Source organism: Notolepis coatsorum, assembly GCF_963971535.1.
Source record: "Notolepis coatsorum genome assembly, chromosome: 1".
Lineage (NCBI taxonomy): Eukaryota > Metazoa > Chordata > Actinopteri > Aulopiformes > Paralepididae > Notolepis > Notolepis coatsorum.
Window position 1 is genome coordinate 121,408,824 of NC_140165.1, and position 19,540 is coordinate 121,428,363.

Consider the following 19,540-nt stretch of genomic DNA (forward strand, 5'->3'; position numbering starts at 1 on the left):
CCTCTACTATGTGTAATGTCTTTCTCACGTTGTCCTGTGTCTGTCTCCCTTTAATAAATCCAGTTTGATCTTCATCTATAATGTCTGGCATAAACGTCTCAAATCTTTTTGATATTATCGATGTATACATCTTGTAATCTACGTTAAGTATGGACACAGGTCTGAAACTACTAAATAATTCCCTATCCTTCCCTTCCTTCGATATCGTGGTGATTATGGCTTCCTTCCACGAGGGGGGGCATTTTCCCCTCTTCCATCGTGTGTCTGAACGCCGCCCCTAACATGGGTGCTAATTCAGTTCTAAATGTCTTGTAGAATTCCGATGGGAATCCGTCGCTCCCCGGAGACTTGTTGTTTTTAGCTCTACTAATTGCCTCTTCCAGTTCTTGTTCCGTAATTATTTTATTTAATTCTTCATTCTGTTCTTTCCCTATCGATGGTAACTCTAGCTTCTCCAGATACGTTTCTATTTCCTCTTCTCCCGCTGCTTTTGGCTGTGTGTATAATTTCTCATAGTATTCTCTAAATGTCCTCTCTATTTCAGCTGGGTCCCTCAATATTTCATTAGTCTTTGTATCCCTTATTGTGTGTATCGTGTTCAACTTCTGTTGCGTTCTAATTCTCCTAGCCAACAGTCTGGTCGCTTTTGGTCCCCCTTCATAGTACGTTTGTTTCATGAACCTCGCTTTCTTTTCTATTTCTGTCAATAATTCCCTATTTATCCTGGCCTTTACTTCTTTGATTTCTCTGAGCGTTTCCTGTTCTTTTGATATCTGGTGTCTCCCCTCTAGCTTCTTCAGCTTCCCTATCAGATTGTGATATGTCTCCGTTCTGGCCTTCTTCAGCATTGCTGTTTTTTTCCATCAATTTCCCCCTTATCACCACCTTCAGTGTGTCCCATAGAATGTTCGGGTCTACCGCCCCGTTGTCATTTTCTTCCTTATATCTGGCTATCTCCTCCTTGATCTGACTCACCACCCCCTTGTTATTTAATATTCCTACATTTAGTCTCCAAATCGTGTTCCTCCGTCTCCCTTCTAGATCTACTGTCAGATATATGGCACTGTGATCCGATATGTCCGCCACTCCTATACTGCTCTCCCGTGCCCTGTAACTGTCCCCCGTCGTCATCAAAAAGTAGTCTATTCTCGCATATGTCACGTGTGGGTGTGAGTAATGTGTGTATTCCCTGTCCATGGCGTGCATCCCCCTCCAAACGTCTGTAATTCCCATTTCCGTCATCTGAATATTCATATATCTACTGATGGGTGCCCGTCCTTTTCTAGTACTCGTGGTGTCTAGGTCGTGATTCAGTACTACGTTAAAATCTCCCGTACATATCAATATCCCTTCTAGTTCCATCACTATCATATCAAAAATGGTCTCATATAAATCCCTCTCACTCTCTGGGGGTGCATAAACATTTACTAACGTAACCATTTGGCCCTCCATTTTCCCCTTCACCAGAACAAACCTTCCCTCCTTGTCTCTTACTTCCTTGATCAATTCAAATTTGACTGTTTTTGATTAACGTGATTACTCCTCTCCTCGGGTTTTGTTCAAAGGAACTATAGTATGCATTTTCATATCCAAATCTCTTCAGTTTCTCATGACCCTGTGCTACCAAATGTGTCTCCTGCAGAAAAATCACTTCCATCTCACTTTTTTTACATTTCAACATCACTTTGCCCCTTTTTATCGCATTATTCTTTCCTTTAACGTTTAACGACATCATTTTTATACCTTTAACCCTTGTCATCTTTCTTCTTCTTTCGTCTGTCAGTCCCCCCCATGTCACACTCATTCCCCCCTCCGGTTGGAGCCTCCGCTCTCTTCACCGAATACATATAATGATTAACATAAATAAAAAACATAAACTTTACATAAAGTGCTCCCAAGGCGTTCGGGGGGTCCCTGTGTCCCCCCCTGTCCCCTGCTGGTGGGTGAGGGGTAATTGCCCTCCTAGCGAGGGGCCCCCTCCTGACGGCTTGGGGGTTTGAAACCCTTACCCCCAATCGCTCGTCATATTTGTCCAGCTTTCTTACTGTTTTTTTTTTGCTTTCGAGCTCCTGGTCAAAAGCGCTCTGTCCTTCCTTTTGATCAAAGACCCTCTTTTCTTGGTCCCTCTCAATGTGACTCATATGTTTCATTGTCCCTCCTTCCTCCCATATCCGTGTGCGGTGTCTCCCGTGTACCCCTTTTTACTTTCTTTTCCTCTCCTCTATTTTCTATGTGATGTCCATTTATCCCCTTAATCCCTCCCAACTGTGTTACTCACAGCGTGTCTATGTATCTGTTTCAGTATGTTCTGTGTCTCGCCTATCTAACCTAGTTATATTTCCATTTATTTCCTCCATCAGCTTGTGTATTATGTGTCCATGTATACGTTACGTTCATTTCTATATCCTGCCTCTACCTGGGAATGTGTGCTTATGATGTTATTTCAGTTTCTATACTTTGTCTCTATTTGAATAGTTTTTTCAATCTCTTGTGCGTGTACTCATCCGTTCGCCTCCTCCCGCCTCCTCTCCGTCTCTGGCCTCCTCATCCGTCTCCGTCCTCGCTCCGTCACGTTTCACCTCGGCCTTCTCCTCTCTCCTCTCTCCGGTTTCGGTCTCCCGCTCTGATCCATCTGCGGGCTCCCTCCAATCTCTGCTGCAAGCTCCGCGTCTGGTCCTCCTGCCTCCTTCCTTCTCCGTCCTCCGTCATCCGCATCCCTCGTCGTCTCATCTCTCGCTCCGCTTCTCGTGCCGTCGCGTACGTCGCCGCCCCTTCCTCCCAGTGAATCCTTAGCGAGGTCATGGGTGACTGGAATCTCATTCCGTTTTCTTTCAGAGTTTTCTTCAGTCCTGCGTAGGACCTGCGTGTTATCGCTACTGCTGTCGAGTAATCGTGATCAAATGATAGTCTTTTCCCTTCGATTTCAATCTTCTTGGTCCACGCGGTTCTGAGTACCAATTCCTTAACCTCTAATCTCAGAAAGTTAATAATCACCGCCCTCGGAGGTCTGTCCGGTTGTGGTCTCGGAGCCAACGCCCTGTGGGCCCTCTGTATCTCCATTTTTTCCAGTCCCGTTTCCTTCAGTTGTTCTTTGATAAGCTTTTCCACATATAGGGTCACCGATTCCCCTTCGACTCCTTCTTTCAGTCCCCATATTCTGATGTTATTTCTCCGTGACCTCCCCTCCATGTCTGACATCTTTGTCTCCATCTGTTCTTGTTTCTGAATCACACATGTTAATACCTCGTGTATCTCCGTGTTCCATTCCTCCGCGTGTGCCGTCCTAGTCTGTAACTCGGTCACGTTTCTGTCCTGTTCCGCCATCTTCTCCTCCACCCTTTTGAGTTCTGTATTCATTTCACCTCTGAAGTCCTCCTGTTCCTTCCTCAATTCCTCCCGTAGCTTCCCAATATCATTCCTTATCGTGTCCGTGTTCATTTTTATCGCCGCTGTTATGTTCTCCAGTATCCCGGCCTGCATGACCACGGCCCATCCTGGCATTCCCGTGTCTGCCTCAGCGGGACCTCCCCCTTCTTCCGCCTGTCTTTTCTCGGCTTCGCTTCGGGGACTCTGTTTCTTCAGATTCTCTCCTTCTCGTGTGTTCTCCATTTCTCTTTCCTTCACAATCGTTGTCTCTTCCTTACTTCTTGTGTGCATTTTCATTTTTAATTACTTTTCGGGTCCTTTTTTATCCGTTTTTTCGCTCATTTGACCAGGAGCTCTATCGCACGTGTGTTACCCGTCTGCTCTCATACCGGAAGTCGATCCTTCAAAACACTTTGCTTTCATGAAATATTGTAAGCAGATCAATGACGTGACGCCTTTTTTTCTGTCCCACTGAATTTCTTACCTTAAAAAAAACATTAAAATTCATAGAAAGATTACATGTATCTCTAATACCTTCCCCATATACAGACCCACTCTAACTCCTCCAAACATTTGAGTTATTGGTAATTTTTCTGCTATCTGAAGTGTCAAATGTCCATGTGGGGCGACCGTCCAGCATTGACTTCTATTTGGATAACCGGCTTAAAATCACTTTAAATCTATTTAAATATTTCCCTTGCCCTATTTGGCATAATTTCAAACATGTTTTGCATTCATTGACAAAATTATGAAGCATTTGCACATATACTTCCATCATAATATACAAACGAATGTTGTCCGCATATGTTAATTTTATGAAATATCATCTGGGGCGACCATCAAGAAAACACAATTGTGGGACTTTTATTTTGAAACCACCTCAAGGACAGGATGTTGCATCAGCCAGTCACATGTGAGGGACCCAGAGAAACAACTAGCAGGTTAGTAAGTCTCTTTCATATTGGCAAATAAATCTCTTTTTTAACTGCTGTAATGTACTTGCCACTTTTGGATGTCTTGTGGGACGACCGCCCCAAAACTGTGAATATGTTTTATCTGAAAATCTATATTTTGATGATGAATTTGATAGTGACATGTGGTAAGAGCTAGCTAGTTTGGTTTCTGTAGCTAATGGTTAGCCTGTAATATTTGACTGACCTTAAAAACATCATCTGGGCGACCGAGTATCATGTGGGGCGACCACTGCCGAGTGTTTTAGATGATAGATATATGTCCTGTATTTGTAGTTTCTAGGCCTGCCGCGATAAGCAATAAATCGATTAATTGCCGCGATAATTAAAATTAATGCAATGATTTTGACGGGCGCGATTAATTGCTATTTGCGCGTTTGTTTTAATGAGGCGGAACCAGTGCCCCTTGTCAGTCACTGTCCGTGTTGGGAGGCGGGCCGCTGGCCTTACTACAGAGCACAGCACGGGAGCTCGCCTATAGCAACGCCACATATAGCTTAACTACATTTCTCAATAGTGTTGCTCCTTTTAACCAAGTAGCGTTATTTGTAGTGTAACGTTAGAATAACACAGAATAACGTTAATACAATTACATGCATCATTGTTTACAATGAACGGGTGGGGCTAGTCAAAGGACTGGAGACGGGGACAAGTTAAACATGAATTAATTTATTATAACAGGTCGTTTTCGAGTCGTGCTGCAGTGCCTACGCACCACAGCTATTCTATTATATACTGCTTTGACGCTTCCTCCTCATCGTTGATTGCATGTAGTAGCTGCATCTAACGTTAGTAGCTAACGTTAAAACTAAAAAACACAACCGGACGAGACAAGTTGTCGGCTAGGATAATCACAACAATACTTCCGGTCCGGTCGGTGGGCTTCAAAATAAAAGTCTTAAACACCGGAAAAGACGGAGCGGTGGGCTTCAAAATAAAAGTTTTGGGAAATAAATTTCTCAAAAAAATTCTCTAACCGGTCGCAATAATATCGCTTATCGCGATATTTTCGGGGGCAATTAATCGCCCAGCAAAATGTGTTATCGTGGCAGGCCTAGTAGTTTCTGTATATTTATATTTTATTCATGTTTTTTTTAATTTTTTATCCACTTTTTCTCCCATTTTCTATATTTTCTCCCATCCCAATTTCGTATCATCCAATTCAACCCTCCCCTGTCACGAACGCTGTTTCTTGCCTCCCACAAGCCGGCTGCAATGTGGACTAAGTCATACATAACACAAGTCCCCTCCGGTACTTGAGGTAACAGCAGTCTCATCTTTTCACCTGCGCAGCTCGATCTCTCAGTGGCGAGGAGTAACGCATGGGAGGCTCACGCTGCCCCCGACACTTCCTGATTCTACTGCGCAGGCGCACCAACCGACCGATAGGAGTCGCTGTCCACAACGCCCGATCCCCACCCATTAGTTTCCCACCCCCTAATACGGCCAATGTGTATTAATATGAACGACCAGCTAAACTGAAAGCAATGTGGAGTAGTGTTGTCAAAAATATCGAAGTATCGATAAATATCGATACTGAATATTTAAAACAGTTACGATACTCATTTCCCGAAATACCGATACTTTCTGTAGTATCGGTACCCGCTGGCAGTGTTCTACCGGAAGTTTGTTGACACGCTGTTCAGAGCACGCTTGCCCCTCCAGCTGTTCAGAGCACGCTTCCCCCTCCAGCCCTCCCCCTCACAGAGCGAGCCGTCGGCGTCTTCACTCTTCAGTAAACATTTTAGCTGAGTGAACTAAGATGGCAGATGCAGCGCCTCCACAACTTAAAGATAAAGAAAACAGCAGAAGTGCTGTTTGGAAGTACTTCGGTTTTGAAGTAAACACAGAAGGGAAAGTTAAAGATGTCACAATGCCCATTTGCAAGCGGTGTTACAGGGCAGTGCCAACGAAAGGTGCCAACACCTCAAATATGGCAAAACACCTGAAGGACCGGCACGCGGATCTCCACAAAGAAATGAAAGAGGTTTGTGACTGAAGCATTAAACCACTAACTCTAGTTTAATACAAGATACGTTGTCTACTGATGGCGCATCATATCAACAGCTGATTCGTTGTACGTTACAGCTATTAGCTAACGTTAGATAGCTACTGCTAGTCGTTCCTCTGTTAGCTTATGCTAGCTAGCCGGCTACCGCATGGAAACGGAGTAAAATTACGTTTAAACGTTATGTCGAGGTCATACAATACTACACTCGACACGAGGTTGGTTAACGTTACCAGCCCCGGAGAAATCTCTAATCAAATCAAATAAAAAGCAGCAGCACTATTGCATAACTAAGTCATGTTTGCTATGTATTTCTTTCTTTAGAGAGAAACAACGGGTTTTAAAAGTCTTATATTTCTCTTTTCTTATAGTACCAGAGAGAAGCTGAGGAGAATCGACCAGCAACAGCACAGCAGCCTACCCTACCAGCATTACTTGAACAACAAAGGAAGTATCATGCAAACTCAAAGGAAGCCAAGAAACTTAACAGGGCTGTAGCAGAGTACATATGCATGGATCAGGTCCCTGTCTATACTGTTGAGAAACATGGGTTCAGACAACTGCTTGGACAGTTAAATAACAAGTATTCCCTTCCTTCACGGAACCACTTCATGTCAACTGAAATCCCTGCCCTATATAATGAAACAAAAGACAAAATCATGGAGAGCCTTAGGGGGAAACCCTTATTTTCATGCACCACTGACTTGTGGACCAGCAGGGCCACGTCCACATTCATGGCAGTAACTCTGCAGTTTATTACAGAATCCTGGGACATGCAGAGCTGGTGTTTGGGCTGTGTTGGGCTGCACTCAGAGCACACGGGGGACAGTTTGAGAGAGGCGTTGGAGGAGATGGTACATGAAACATGGAAGCTGGACATGTCAAATATGGCTGGCAGTGGCATCACCACTGATAATGCCTCAAATAACAAGAAAGCATTTAAGCAGGACTTCACATGGGTCCCCTGCTTTGGGCACAACCTTCACCTAGCCATTAGCAAGGGTCTGGATATAGGCCGTGTGTCTGCAGCACTGTCGAGGCTGAGAAAGACAGTGTCTGCCTTCAGCAGGTCACCAAAGATGTCCCGACAGCTGAAGCAGAAGCAAAAAGAGTTGCAACTGCCTGAACACAAACTGATCCATGATGAGCCGACACGCTGGGACTCAGCGTATCAAATGGTGGCGAGATTTCTGGAACAGCAGCAAGCGGTCTGTTCAGTTCTAGCCGACGATCGGAAGAAATGGCACCTCATGCCTAAAGATTCAGACATTACAATTCTTGAGACTGTAAAAGATATATTGAGCCCTGTCAGCTCTTTCACTGATGCCCTTAGTGGTGAAAAGCACACCACACTCTCCTCTGTCCTGCCCCTAATTTGGAAGTTATCTTCAACTTTGACCATTGAGGAAAATGACAGCCTCCTCAAATGTGAACTTAAAGAAAATATTGGTACAGATCTCAACGAACGATATAACGACGTCGACGGGGCTCTGCAGCTGGTGTTGAACACAGCCACGTTTCTCGACCCAAGGTTCAAGGACAGTTTTGTTATGTTAAGAGACGAGGTCAAACGAAATCTGATGGACACTCGCACTGAAACAGGAAGACAAACACCCGCTCCTCCTCCTCCATGTGCCACTGCCATGCAACCACTACCACTACCAGGCGTACCAGCGAAGAAAAGTAGAACGGATCTGAAGGGACTGTTAACCAGCATACAGGGGGAAAAGAAGGGTCAACATGGTGGTGGCGAGGATGCAGAGGACGCAGAGGCTGAACTAAAAAACGAGTTCACAATATATGAAAAGATGCCTGAACTCAGCGCAGGAGACGACCCACTCGCATGGTGGAGGACACATGAGAGAACTTTACCTCACCTTGCCCAGCTGGCGAAAAAGTATTTGTGCATCTCTGCTTCAAGCTCGGCTTCAGAACGTGTATTTAGTACGTCAGGGCTCATTTGCAGTCCAAGAAGGGCACGGCTTACAGAGGAGCACATTGACATGCTGGTGTTCCTAGCAAAAAATCTGAAAGTTGTAAAGAAACTTTAGGCTAGTACATTATTACACTACTTGCACCACCTTATGTGTGATTAGTCTGAGGCCGTTGAATAAGTGCACTACCTATTTAAAAAGAATTTAACTTGAAAATGCACTTTTTTTTTGTACTTGCACTTTAGTGCCTTTTGAATGTGTGCTTAATGCAAAAAAGTTTTAATTATTGTTTTAGTCATTCTGCTGTCTAAATGCCCTACCTCAAGAAGAATATTGTTTCATTTGCTAGTTGCTGGCTGCTACTTGAAAATGCATAAGATTGCAGTTTTTTTTTTACTTGAGGCCTTTATATAAGGTATGATAAGGTATAAGTACTAAGTAGGTATTGTGCATCGTTCGGTTCGAGTCCTACAGTTATCAGTACCCCCATCGTTCCTGACGTTATCTGGACGCTTATCCAGGCTGGTCAGACCCCTAGTGGTGATTGCATCCGAGGAGCTCCGGGTCAAGAGCGACTGGACCTGTATATTGGATTACTCTACCCGACGACGGCGAGCCTTCCACGGCTCTTATGCTTTATGTGTATCACTAGGTAATGTAGAAGGTATGAGAAGGTGGTATGAGAAGGTATTAGAAGGTGGTATGAGAAGGTATTAGTAGGTGGTATGAAGGTATTAGAAGTTGGTATGAGAAGGTATTAGTAGGTGTAGGTGGTATGAGAAGGTATGAGAAGGTGGTATGAGAAGGTATTAGAAGGTGGTATGAGAAGGTATTAGTAGGTGGTATGAGAAGGTATGAGAAGGTGGTATGAGAAGGTATTAGTAGGTGTAATGAGAAGGTATTAGAAGGTATTAGAAGGTGGTATGAGAAGGTATTAGAAGGTGGTATGAGAAGGTATTAGTAGGTGTAATGAGAAGGTATTAGAAGGTGGTATGAGAAGGTATTAGTAGGTGGTATGAGAAGGTGGTATGAGAAGGTATTAGAAGGTTGTATGAGAAGGTATGAGAAGGTGGTATTAGTAGGTGTAATGGTATGAGAAGGTAATGCACTACCTAAGAAGAACTTGACTTGAAAATGCATAAGATTGCACTTTTTTCTTACCCTGCCTTTTGAATGTGTCCTTATTGTTTTCACTAATGCAAAAAAAAGTTTTAATTATTGTTTACTACTACTAGTACTAGTAATTTTGCTGTTGTGAAGTTATATATGTTACACATATAGCCCTCGCCCTGTTATCTTTATCAAAACTGTTACCAACTGTAATACAAACAGTTCAGTTTGTCAGGTACATGCAACACAGATTACAGTGAGTGTTTACATCTGTCTGCTTGAGAAAATACTATGTTCTAACTTCTGCATCTGCAATAAAAATGATTGAAGTGAGATGAACAGTTCTTTTTAAATGTGTGATCTAAAGATAAACAAAGGGTTTTAAAAGTGTTATATTTATCTTATCTTATAGTACCAGAGAGAAGCTGAGGAGAATCAACCAGCAACAAAAGCTAAATTTGTTTAAAAAAAAAAAAGAAAAAAAAATATATATATATATAATATATATATATTTTTTTTTTTATATCGAAATGGTATCGAAGTATCGATACTTTTCAAGGTATCGTATCGAAGTCGAAATTCCAGTATCGTGACAACACTAATGTGGAGCGCTGGGCTCGAACAGGCGAGCCCAGCGTCTCTGCATTCGTGGCGAGCGCCTTCCCCACTACGCCACGTAGCCGCCTTTTATTCATGTTTTATATACATAAAGTTCTTTGTTTTAGCATAACTCTTTGTATACTTTAACATATATTTTTCAACATTTCTGTAATTTTTCATTCCTATTTAGGAATTAACGTTTCTTTTTGAGTATTGTACCATCTTATGAGAACATTTTTAAAACGGTATAGCATGACATTCCATTTAGGTAATTGTACATGTATTAGTCATGTTTAACTAGTTTAACCTATTTTCTAGATGGCACAAACAAGCAACCAGAAGACTGCTCAATACAGACAGCGGGTCAATGCAGACTATCTTGCCAGGAAAAGGGAGGTAAAAAAAAACTATAGGTAACATGCAGTATATCTTTCTCTGGTGTATTTCAAACTGTCATGTTAGTAGGATTAGGAATGACCTTTTCTGTAATATCTTGAACTTAAGTTTGTATGTAATTTAGCCCACCAGAATTAGTATCACATTATACACTATTGTTTCAGCGAGAAGAAAACAACAGGGCAAGATTCCATGTGAAGTCAGATGAGCTATCGGAGAGGGAGAAGGCTGCATCCAGAGGTTACAGGGAGAAGGAAAAAGATGGAAAAGGCGATGCTGGACCTGACACCACCATCCATGGAGAACACTCCACCAGTTCTGGCTGGTGTAGTAGTAGAGAAGAGCAGCAGGGCAAGCTGTGGTGGATCCCCTACCTCTAAATGAGGATTTGAATCACTAACATTTACTTTGATTCTACAGTAGGTTTAACATCCCTTGAAACCATAGGTTATATATCCAGCTCATGATCAACAGTGACATATTTCAACAATTAAATGTTCAGTGGATTGCACTGTGCAACATCTCCATTATAATCTGATCAAAGGCACCAATCCGATACTCAGTATCTGTATTGGTCCGATACTGGCCAAATTCACAGGATTGGATATCGGCTTCCGATCCGATACAGGCCGTAAAGCATGCCATCACGTGAACAGTAGTAGCGTGACAACAACGTTAGGATTAGCTAAACGTAAGTCAACTTGTTAGCAGCGCGCCGCGATCATGTCAGCTGTGTGGAGTTATTTTAAGCTCAAAGAAGAGAAAGGCAAAACAGCCTGTGGTGTTATGCTAATGTATGTGCATTAATACGACAGAGTACAGGCCACCGTACTGGGGTCACAGACAGGTACACAGGGCAGAGTAGACTAAGAGCGGATAATAACGGACCTGTATGGTGGAGCTAACAGAATGAAGACATGCACAAACAAATACAGAGGACTCGCATGTATACTTGTGGAATAACACGACACAGCCAAGTGTAATATCTGCAACGCAAGTATTTCTAGGGGTGGCAGCAACACTGGAAACTTCAACACCACACAACACTTGCAGATTAATCATGGAAAGGGAGTATGCAGAGTTCATATGTGCACCGAATGCCAAGAGGAAAAGTTTTGTCGCAGCAGCTAACATAGCTGGAAACCATTCAGAAGCGAGAGAAACTCCCTGCAGACAGTAACAAAGCAAAGCTGAAGAAAACCGAGAAAATAACCACATTTATTGTGCTGGACGACCAGCTCCTTTCTGTTGTAGAAAATGTAGGTTTCCGACGCTTAGCCTCACTTCATGTTACCAAACCGTCATTATCTCTGACACGGCTATCTCAAATAAGTACAATGTTGTGTTTCTTTTTCAAATGTAGCCAAGAGTAAAGACCCTAACCCTATCAAAACAGCAGTCAAAGTGTATATTTTCAGCACTATGTTTGTTTACCAATGATTGGAAACTCCACGCATTGTACCGGTAAACAGACGTTTTAGACTTGAGGACAGGAAGCCGTCATGAAATCGTTGTAGTCTTATTAACGTATTAACTAAATAATTTGAACAAAATAAAAAGCAGCAGCACTATTGCATAACTGAGTCATGTGTGGTATGTATTTCTTCCTTTAGGGGAGTTTTTGATGTTTTATAGATGGCTAGGTTAAACACAGGTTTTTGTTTTTTAAGGAATATCGGATGGGTATTGGCAGATACTCAAGGCTGTGATATCAGTATCGGACATGAATATACTCCTCCATCCAGTCTTTCAGGGTACCTGGTGTCCGAATTACAGGTACCCCACACACAGCATTTCACCATCGGATATTATGTAGATAATAACATAAAACTGAACTCTTGACAGTGGTTTCGATCAAAGCCGTCTGGTTTGATACAGCCTACAAACCTAGTTGACAGAGGTTTGTGCAGCGAGGATTTTGCTGTGATATGATTGGACAAATTCTATTTTGGGGCGTGTGTATTGAGCCGTACTGTATTGTACCCATTCTGCAATCTGTTAATACAATTTTCATTCAATCAATCAATCAATCTGCACGGTTGTGGATTTAGCCCCTAGTTTCTATTGCTCTCATGAAATATGGATGTGGAAGAGGCAGCTCACGTTACCTCCGGCCTCCATCTGAGTAGATATGAAGGAGAAGCAAGAGGGCTGAGTATTGTTGTTGTCCTCCTCCTCGTCCCCGTGGGGGGGGGGGGGGTATGAGAGAGGGAGATAGAGAGAGGGTATCAGAGAGAGAGAGGGTATGGGAGAGAGAGAGCGAGGGGGTATCAGAGAGAGGGAGAGGGAGAGAGAGGGTATCAGAGAGAGAGAGCGAGGGGGTATCAGAGAGAGGGAGAGGGAGAGAGAGGGTATGAGAGAGAGAGAGCGAGGGGGTATCAGAGAGAGGGAGAGGGAGAGAGAGGGTATCAGAGAGAGAGAGCGAGGGGGTATCGGAGAGAGGGAGAGGGAGAGAGAGGGTATCAGAGAGAGAGAGGGTATGAGAGAGAGAGAGCGAGGGGGTATCAGAGAGAGGGAGAGGGAGAGAGAGAGAGAGGGTATCAGAGAGAGAGAGGGTATGAGAGAGAGAGAGCGAGGGGGTATCAGAGAGAGGGAGAGGGAGAGAGAGGGTATCAGAGAGAGAGAGCGAGGGGGTATCAGAGAGAGGGAGAGGGAGAGAGAGGGTATCAGAGAGAGAGAGGGTATGAGAGAGAGAGAGCGAGGGGGTATCAGAGAGAGGGAGAGGGAGAGAGAGGGTATCAGAGAGAGAGAGGGTATGAGAGAGAGAGGGTATGAGAGAGAGAGGGTATGAGAGAGAGAGAGAGAGAGAGAGGGTATGAGAGAGAGAGAGGGTATGAGAGAGAGAGAGGGAGGGTGAGAGAGAGAGAGGGCGGAGAGAGAGAGAGGGGGGGGAGAGAGGGAGGGGGGAGAGGGGGAGAGAGAGAGCGAGGGGAGAGAAGGGGGATAGAGAGAAGGGGGGGGAGAGAGCGGGAGAGAGAGCAAGGGGGAGAGGGGGAGAGAGAAGGGGAGATATCTTATTTATTTTACACAAAACATGCAAAACAATGCTGTTGTTTGGACAGTGTTGTGGCTAACAGCAGGACAGACTGTGCTGCTCTGGGGACCAGAGGTTTGCTGCTTCAGGAGAGGACACTTTAGAAGGTCGCACAGAACTTGAGTGGGAGCCAGTGGTGGTGCTAGATGGTAGTGGTCGTGTGCTGTCAGGGGGGAGGAGGTGTAGATGGTAGGTAGTGTGCTGTCAGGGGGAGGAGGTGCTAGATCAGGGGTGGCCAACCAGTCAGACTAAGAGCCACAAAAATGACTGTGGTACCACAAAGAGCCACACTATACCAGCGTTTCTCAACCATTTTTTTCAGTCACGGCACCCTTCATGTGTTTATAGGTCTCACCCTCTGGCCTCTGAAGTTGCTAATGTCTTTTTTATTTGGGCCTCACAGGGTTAAAAGTACCCTGTGAGACCCACGGTTGCAAAATTACAAAATCACTTTTTGCCATTGAAAAAAAAAGAAGAAATAAAAAGGCTGTAAATGTTTATTTAAAAAATGTTAAGCACATGTATAGTTAATTATACCTAAACCCGGCGTGCGTACGATCATTTCTAAGCAAAGTGTGGGACTTATCAATTTGAATGTGTGCTTGACTTTGTGCATATATATTTACGCACAGCTCAGGCCGTACGTACCTGGCACCCAGCGGTAGAATATGAAGACTGCAGACGGACGGCATTATGCTTTCATCAGTTTCATGCATTAGATTCAACAATGACGTGTTCTGTATGACCCGTAATTCACTATAGTGCATTGTAAAATAGCGACATTAGTGTAATTATTGTCAAACCCTAAATAGCATTTGCAATAGGTATTTCCGAATGAATTCAGCCTGGTTCATAGCGTTGTTATAGGAATACTTCTCGCGGTGTGCGCTCAGATGTTTTCAGAGATATAGGGCATCTCTATTTGCAGAGAGAGAACATAATAATATTAAGTAGAGTTCGCTACCCGAGACACATTCTCGTTGATTTGTACCGCAATTTGAGACCCACATTGGAGCGTGGAGCAAATTTGGCTGATAATGTCGTTGCCGGTGGCTGGGAGGACCACGACTCATTCAGGCCTAATTGTATTTAATTCAATTGTAATGTTATTGGTAATGGTATCTATAATTAAAACGGCACTTAAATGCAGATCAGGGTTATCCACTGAAGCCATAATGACTCTGACCAGAACCACGGGCTCACGAGCGCACAATAGGCATTGTAGAGCGCAGAGTTGGCCTGCTGAAATTGATTTCATTTCAGTCATTAGTGCTTAATGTCGGGTCAGCTTGTCATTTATTTCTGTCAATGTGCTGGTTCTGTAGCAGGACTGGGTCAGTCAACATCCTTGGCTCCCGGTGCACCGAAGATAGTCTGCAGTCTGCACGCTCCCTCCCCTGTGAACTTGACAACTTCATTGGATTTATTTATTCTCTAAAAATATCTATAATCATACGATTAAATATTGTTTAAAATAAAACGCTAATTACTATTATTCTGTGTGTCATGTTTCCAGTTAAGATTGTTCACAACGGGAAATGCTGTATACGTTGAATTAGTTGGTTAGACCTCGGTGATCAATCTTGCTCGTGAAGTTTCTCAGAGTTTGCTCGGGTTAGACCATTATTTCACATCCCATGGGGGTGTTTCATGACCATAATATGGATAATAGCATAGACATTAAGAACAAATGGTATTTATCAACACGGAGTGTGCCTAGGACCTGTGCACGCACGGTTGATAAATCCAGATTTTTCTGTGCGTAGAGACATTCTAAATTCTGTGCTTAAGAACGAAAATAGAACACTTTCTAAGAATTGTTGATAAATGAGGGCCCTTGAATTTAATTGCCATGTCCTACACCTGGGTTGCCAGGTGTAGTAGATGGGAGGCCGAGTCAGTCTAAAGTGAACTTGATTGATCCATGTTGGCAGACTACACAATTCTTTGTGTGTAATATCTAGTTAGGCCTAACAAAAATAATAGTTGGTTTCAGGTTGCCGACCGACCCTGCCGATTTAGGTGCGACCCAATATATTTTATGAGTTTTTAAAAAAAATAATAAAAAAAAAAAAAAAATCATTTTTTTTTTTTTTTTTTTTTTAAAGAATAAAGTTTCATAGAAATCTTAGTCAAACATTTAGTATTATGGATATTAAACATGCTGGCAGAGTACATGCATCCATGTTGTTGTGAACATTTTAATTAAATAAAGAAATTCCCTATCCATAGTCGCCATGGGAAAGAATAAAATAAAAAAATAAAATAAAATAAATTCGCTACCTACCCATGGCCAAACTGACAACCAACCTGAAACCAACTATTAATTTTGTTAGGCCTTATTATGTTGAGTCAAAATACGTTTGTTGGCCAGCCGTCTGTTGGTCATCGGTGTTCGTAATCTTACATTTAAATTAAATGTTTTCTCATGCATATCTTTGGACACCTCTAGCTGATAAACCAATCAGGATACAGAAACGGGATTTCGGGACCCCAAAATTGTCAACATGAACAACGGAGAATGCATCTGACTGGAACGCTAGCTGATTATACACAACATGAGACAGTAAATACTATTGTAATAAAACTTTCAAAACTATGTTCAATTTGTGTATTGTTTTGTTACTATATAAGATTGTATTTCGCACTGTATTAACCATAACGACGTCACAGATGAGCTTTAGATGGTTAACGTGATATTAACGCTATCTATCCGACGGTCCGACCTAAATACTATTGTAATAAAACGTTCAAAACTATGTTCAACTTGTGTTTTGTTTCTTACTATAAGATTGTATTTCGCAAGCCATACCGACGTCAGGTGAGCTTGCTATCCATTAGATGAATAACGTGATATTAACGTTAGATCTAACCGACCACAATTTGATTCGAAATGTATTACATACCTCACTTTGTTGGTCTCTCTCTGGTCTGCATCCCCTTAACAATTGTGTGTATTGAGCTGTACTGTATTGTACCCATTCTGCAATCTGTTAACCGTTTTCAATCAATGTCAGACGTCTATAAAAAAAAAACTATTGAATTGCTCAGAATTTAAAATGATGTCCCCAATAGGACATACTAATATTAATATCATTCCCCAGTATGACACAATAAACACAGAATGAATGCTACCAAAGAGAATGCTATATGCAATTTGTGTATAAAGTGTGTATTAATCCTGTAACATGAGTCAAGGTCAGATCTAGCCTGGCATAGAGAACAGAATGTTGATTTTTTTGATGTTCAAGTTTCTTTATTAGTTGTCATACAGAAGTACAGAATACTTTTATATAAAATGCTTCTTTCTGTTTTGCTCCAGAGATTGTGCTAGATAAAAATAGAAGTCAAGTACGTAGACAAGTGTTCAATATATACATACAATGTACAATGCAGAGTAGAAAAGTAACTGAGTTACAATACAATATACTATACAGTACAATGCAGAAATGGGATGAGGTACAATTTACAGTAAGGTGTAATGAGGTATGGGTTGTAGTGCATATTCTTTGCCAATAAATATAAAGTGTGTTTAGGTGTTCTAAAGTGGGTGCTGCAGTGAGTTGTTTGTTTAAAGTGAGTGTGTGCGTGTGGATGTGTGTGCTGTGAGTGCATTTGATGGTTGTTACATAGTGTTATTGTCATTTGTATGTGTGTAATGTGTAACTAGTACAGTGAGAAGGCATTTGGCGATTTCTTTAAACAACGTCTCCTAACAGATGAGGTGGACTTCCATGCTCCTGTAAAAAAGATGAAACTCAAAACCTTCAAGGACACAACAACATCAAGTGTTACCAAGGTGAGAGGCAAGGAGATGGCCCTTAAAGCAGACCGAGACCTCTTCGCCAGGCTTATAGTGGTGGGAACAGTCAGGAAGATTGACATCGGGGAAATGTTAGTCTACAGTCTGGGACCCTTCCCTGCAGCCATAGCGAACATGGATGGCTCTATGGTGAAAACTGATAAAGCCAAGTTAATGCACTTTCTCGAGGGATCAGTAAATCCACCCGCCACAGTTGAAGTCCCTGATGGCACAGGGGTGGAGGTGTTACCACTACAAACACTGTTCTCAATACAGGAGGAAGCAGACACCCGACTATTGCTTCACTGTGCTCATGCCTCTCAATACAGTTCCCATGTGGTGATCAGCAGTCCAGAGATTTCTTCGAGATTGACTGGATGTCACTTCCTCCAGAGTCCAGCCCCAGTCGCAATCCTGGAACTTGTATACTGCTCCTGCAAAAAAAACACAATGCATGAAGGGGCGATGCACATGCAAATCAAACAACCTACCATGTACAGACATGTGTCTGTGTTTGGACTGTCAGAACACTATCTTCTTTTTTTCATATATTTTATTTCTTTTTTGGAAGGCACAGGTACAGGCATACAATGCACATTGTTGGTTCCAGCTATCTATTGTTTGATAGTTTGCACCATTTAATCTAGCTGTAGAAAGCTCCATTGTTACAACATCAGCTAATAACTGTTTCCAGTGATTAAAGGGCAGAGAATGTGGAGCTTGCCATCAAAGTGCCAATTTTTTTTCTCAGCAGTACTTCCTGCCAAGCTAAAGAATCATCATCATTAAGGAGCAGTAATTTGGGACAACAGGGAATATGTTTTTGTAATACATGTTACTGTTAAAATAAATAACATGTTATTTTCACACTTGTTATTGTGTTATAAATGTTGATTGATTGAAAACGTTATTAACAGATTGCAGAATGGGTACAGTACAGCTCAATACACACAATTGTTAAGGGGATGCAGACCAGAGAAAGACGTTTACATCAGGGCCCCCCATTTGTAATTCATAGTGACAACAGCATCTAAAACAATATATTTATATGTATATTTATATATTGGAAGAGTATATTTATGAGACAGTATATTTTGTACATGTAACGGTTGTGACAACGTCAAATTTTTAACGTCACAGGCAACAACAAAGACCGCTATTACCATAGTGTAACACACAGCAAGAATGTGAAACAAGTTACTATTATTAGTATTGGGTTAGAGTTGTTTGATTTACACTATCGTAATGTTAGATTGCTATCTGAGAAAGTTAAAATGCTAACGTTAGTAACGTTCGTCTTTGTGAGCTGGCTACAATATTTTCCAATGTGTAATCGGACGTCAAAACGGACAACATATAAACTGCTGATGACTCATAACTTCCTATCACGTTTGAATAATGCTGTAAAGTTAAGTAAAAATGCATTTCAATAGTAATAGTAATTAATTGAGAGCTTACCGAATGCAGAGCTATCCAGTATTGTGAACAGACGAGTAGCAATATTTACTTCCTGGTTCCAGGGCTTGAAGAATGTCATTGGGAGAAATCAAGTCACCTGACGTTGTAACGCGTTTTGATTGGTTCCGCAGCAACGCCCCTTTTCACAAACGTAGGTAGTTTTTATCTTATCAACACATTAATTTCATAAAGATATGACCCAACAACCGTTGCCAACAAACGGAAATGTGTTATTATAGTATATTATGTAGTTCATATTACAATAACATATAGTCTGTTTAACCAGATCAATCATTTCATTAACGGAAGCCTCTAGAGACCTTCGGCCTCCCATCTGACATTATTTCATTATAGTGCGTGTGCGCCAAGTTGACGAGAAATGAGAAATTTAGGGGCAAAAAATATTTTTTAGGGGCACATTTTTAAATACAATTGTACCATTATTTATATCGATTGTTTTTGATTTAAAAAAGAAAAAGAAAAAAAAATATTTTATATAATTTTTTTTAATAAATATATATATTATATAATCATACTTGTAGTTGTATTATCTGCGAGACATCGCCACCACGCAACAAGTCTAAATGCTCGCTATATGCAACCAGCTCCACTGTCTGTGTGTACTCGAGTAGCCTCCAGCTACAGCCAGGATTCCCCGGAGCTGCAGCTGGACCCTATACTGTAGCCTCCAGCTACGGCCAGGATTCTCCGGCGCTACAGCTGGACCCTATTGACTATATTCAGCGTGCCCTCAGCTCGAATACGCATCGACTCAGTGTTATAAGACATTGATATCAGGAGCTATCTGAACTATTTAGTTTAATGGGACGTTTCGTTTTGAACAGTAAGCTAACGCGAGCT

At 42.1% G+C, this 19,540-nt stretch overlaps 1 protein-coding gene across 1 annotated transcript in view; it reads right to left on the reverse strand.

Moving 5' to 3' along the window:
• Window positions 1–19,540, reverse strand: part of LOC311248910 (metal cation symporter ZIP14-like) — a gene marked incomplete at both ends in the record, with an annotated part of 131,872 nt that overhangs the window by 46,419 nt on the left and 65,913 nt on the right. Inside the window, 2 exons of the mRNA XM_084338139.1 lie at window positions 7,050–7,148; window positions 7,332–7,436. Of these exons, the coding sequence (XP_084194265.1) occupies window positions 7,050–7,148; window positions 7,332–7,436 (204 nt within the window). The remainder of the gene's footprint in view (window positions 1–7,049; window positions 7,149–7,331; window positions 7,437–19,540) is intronic.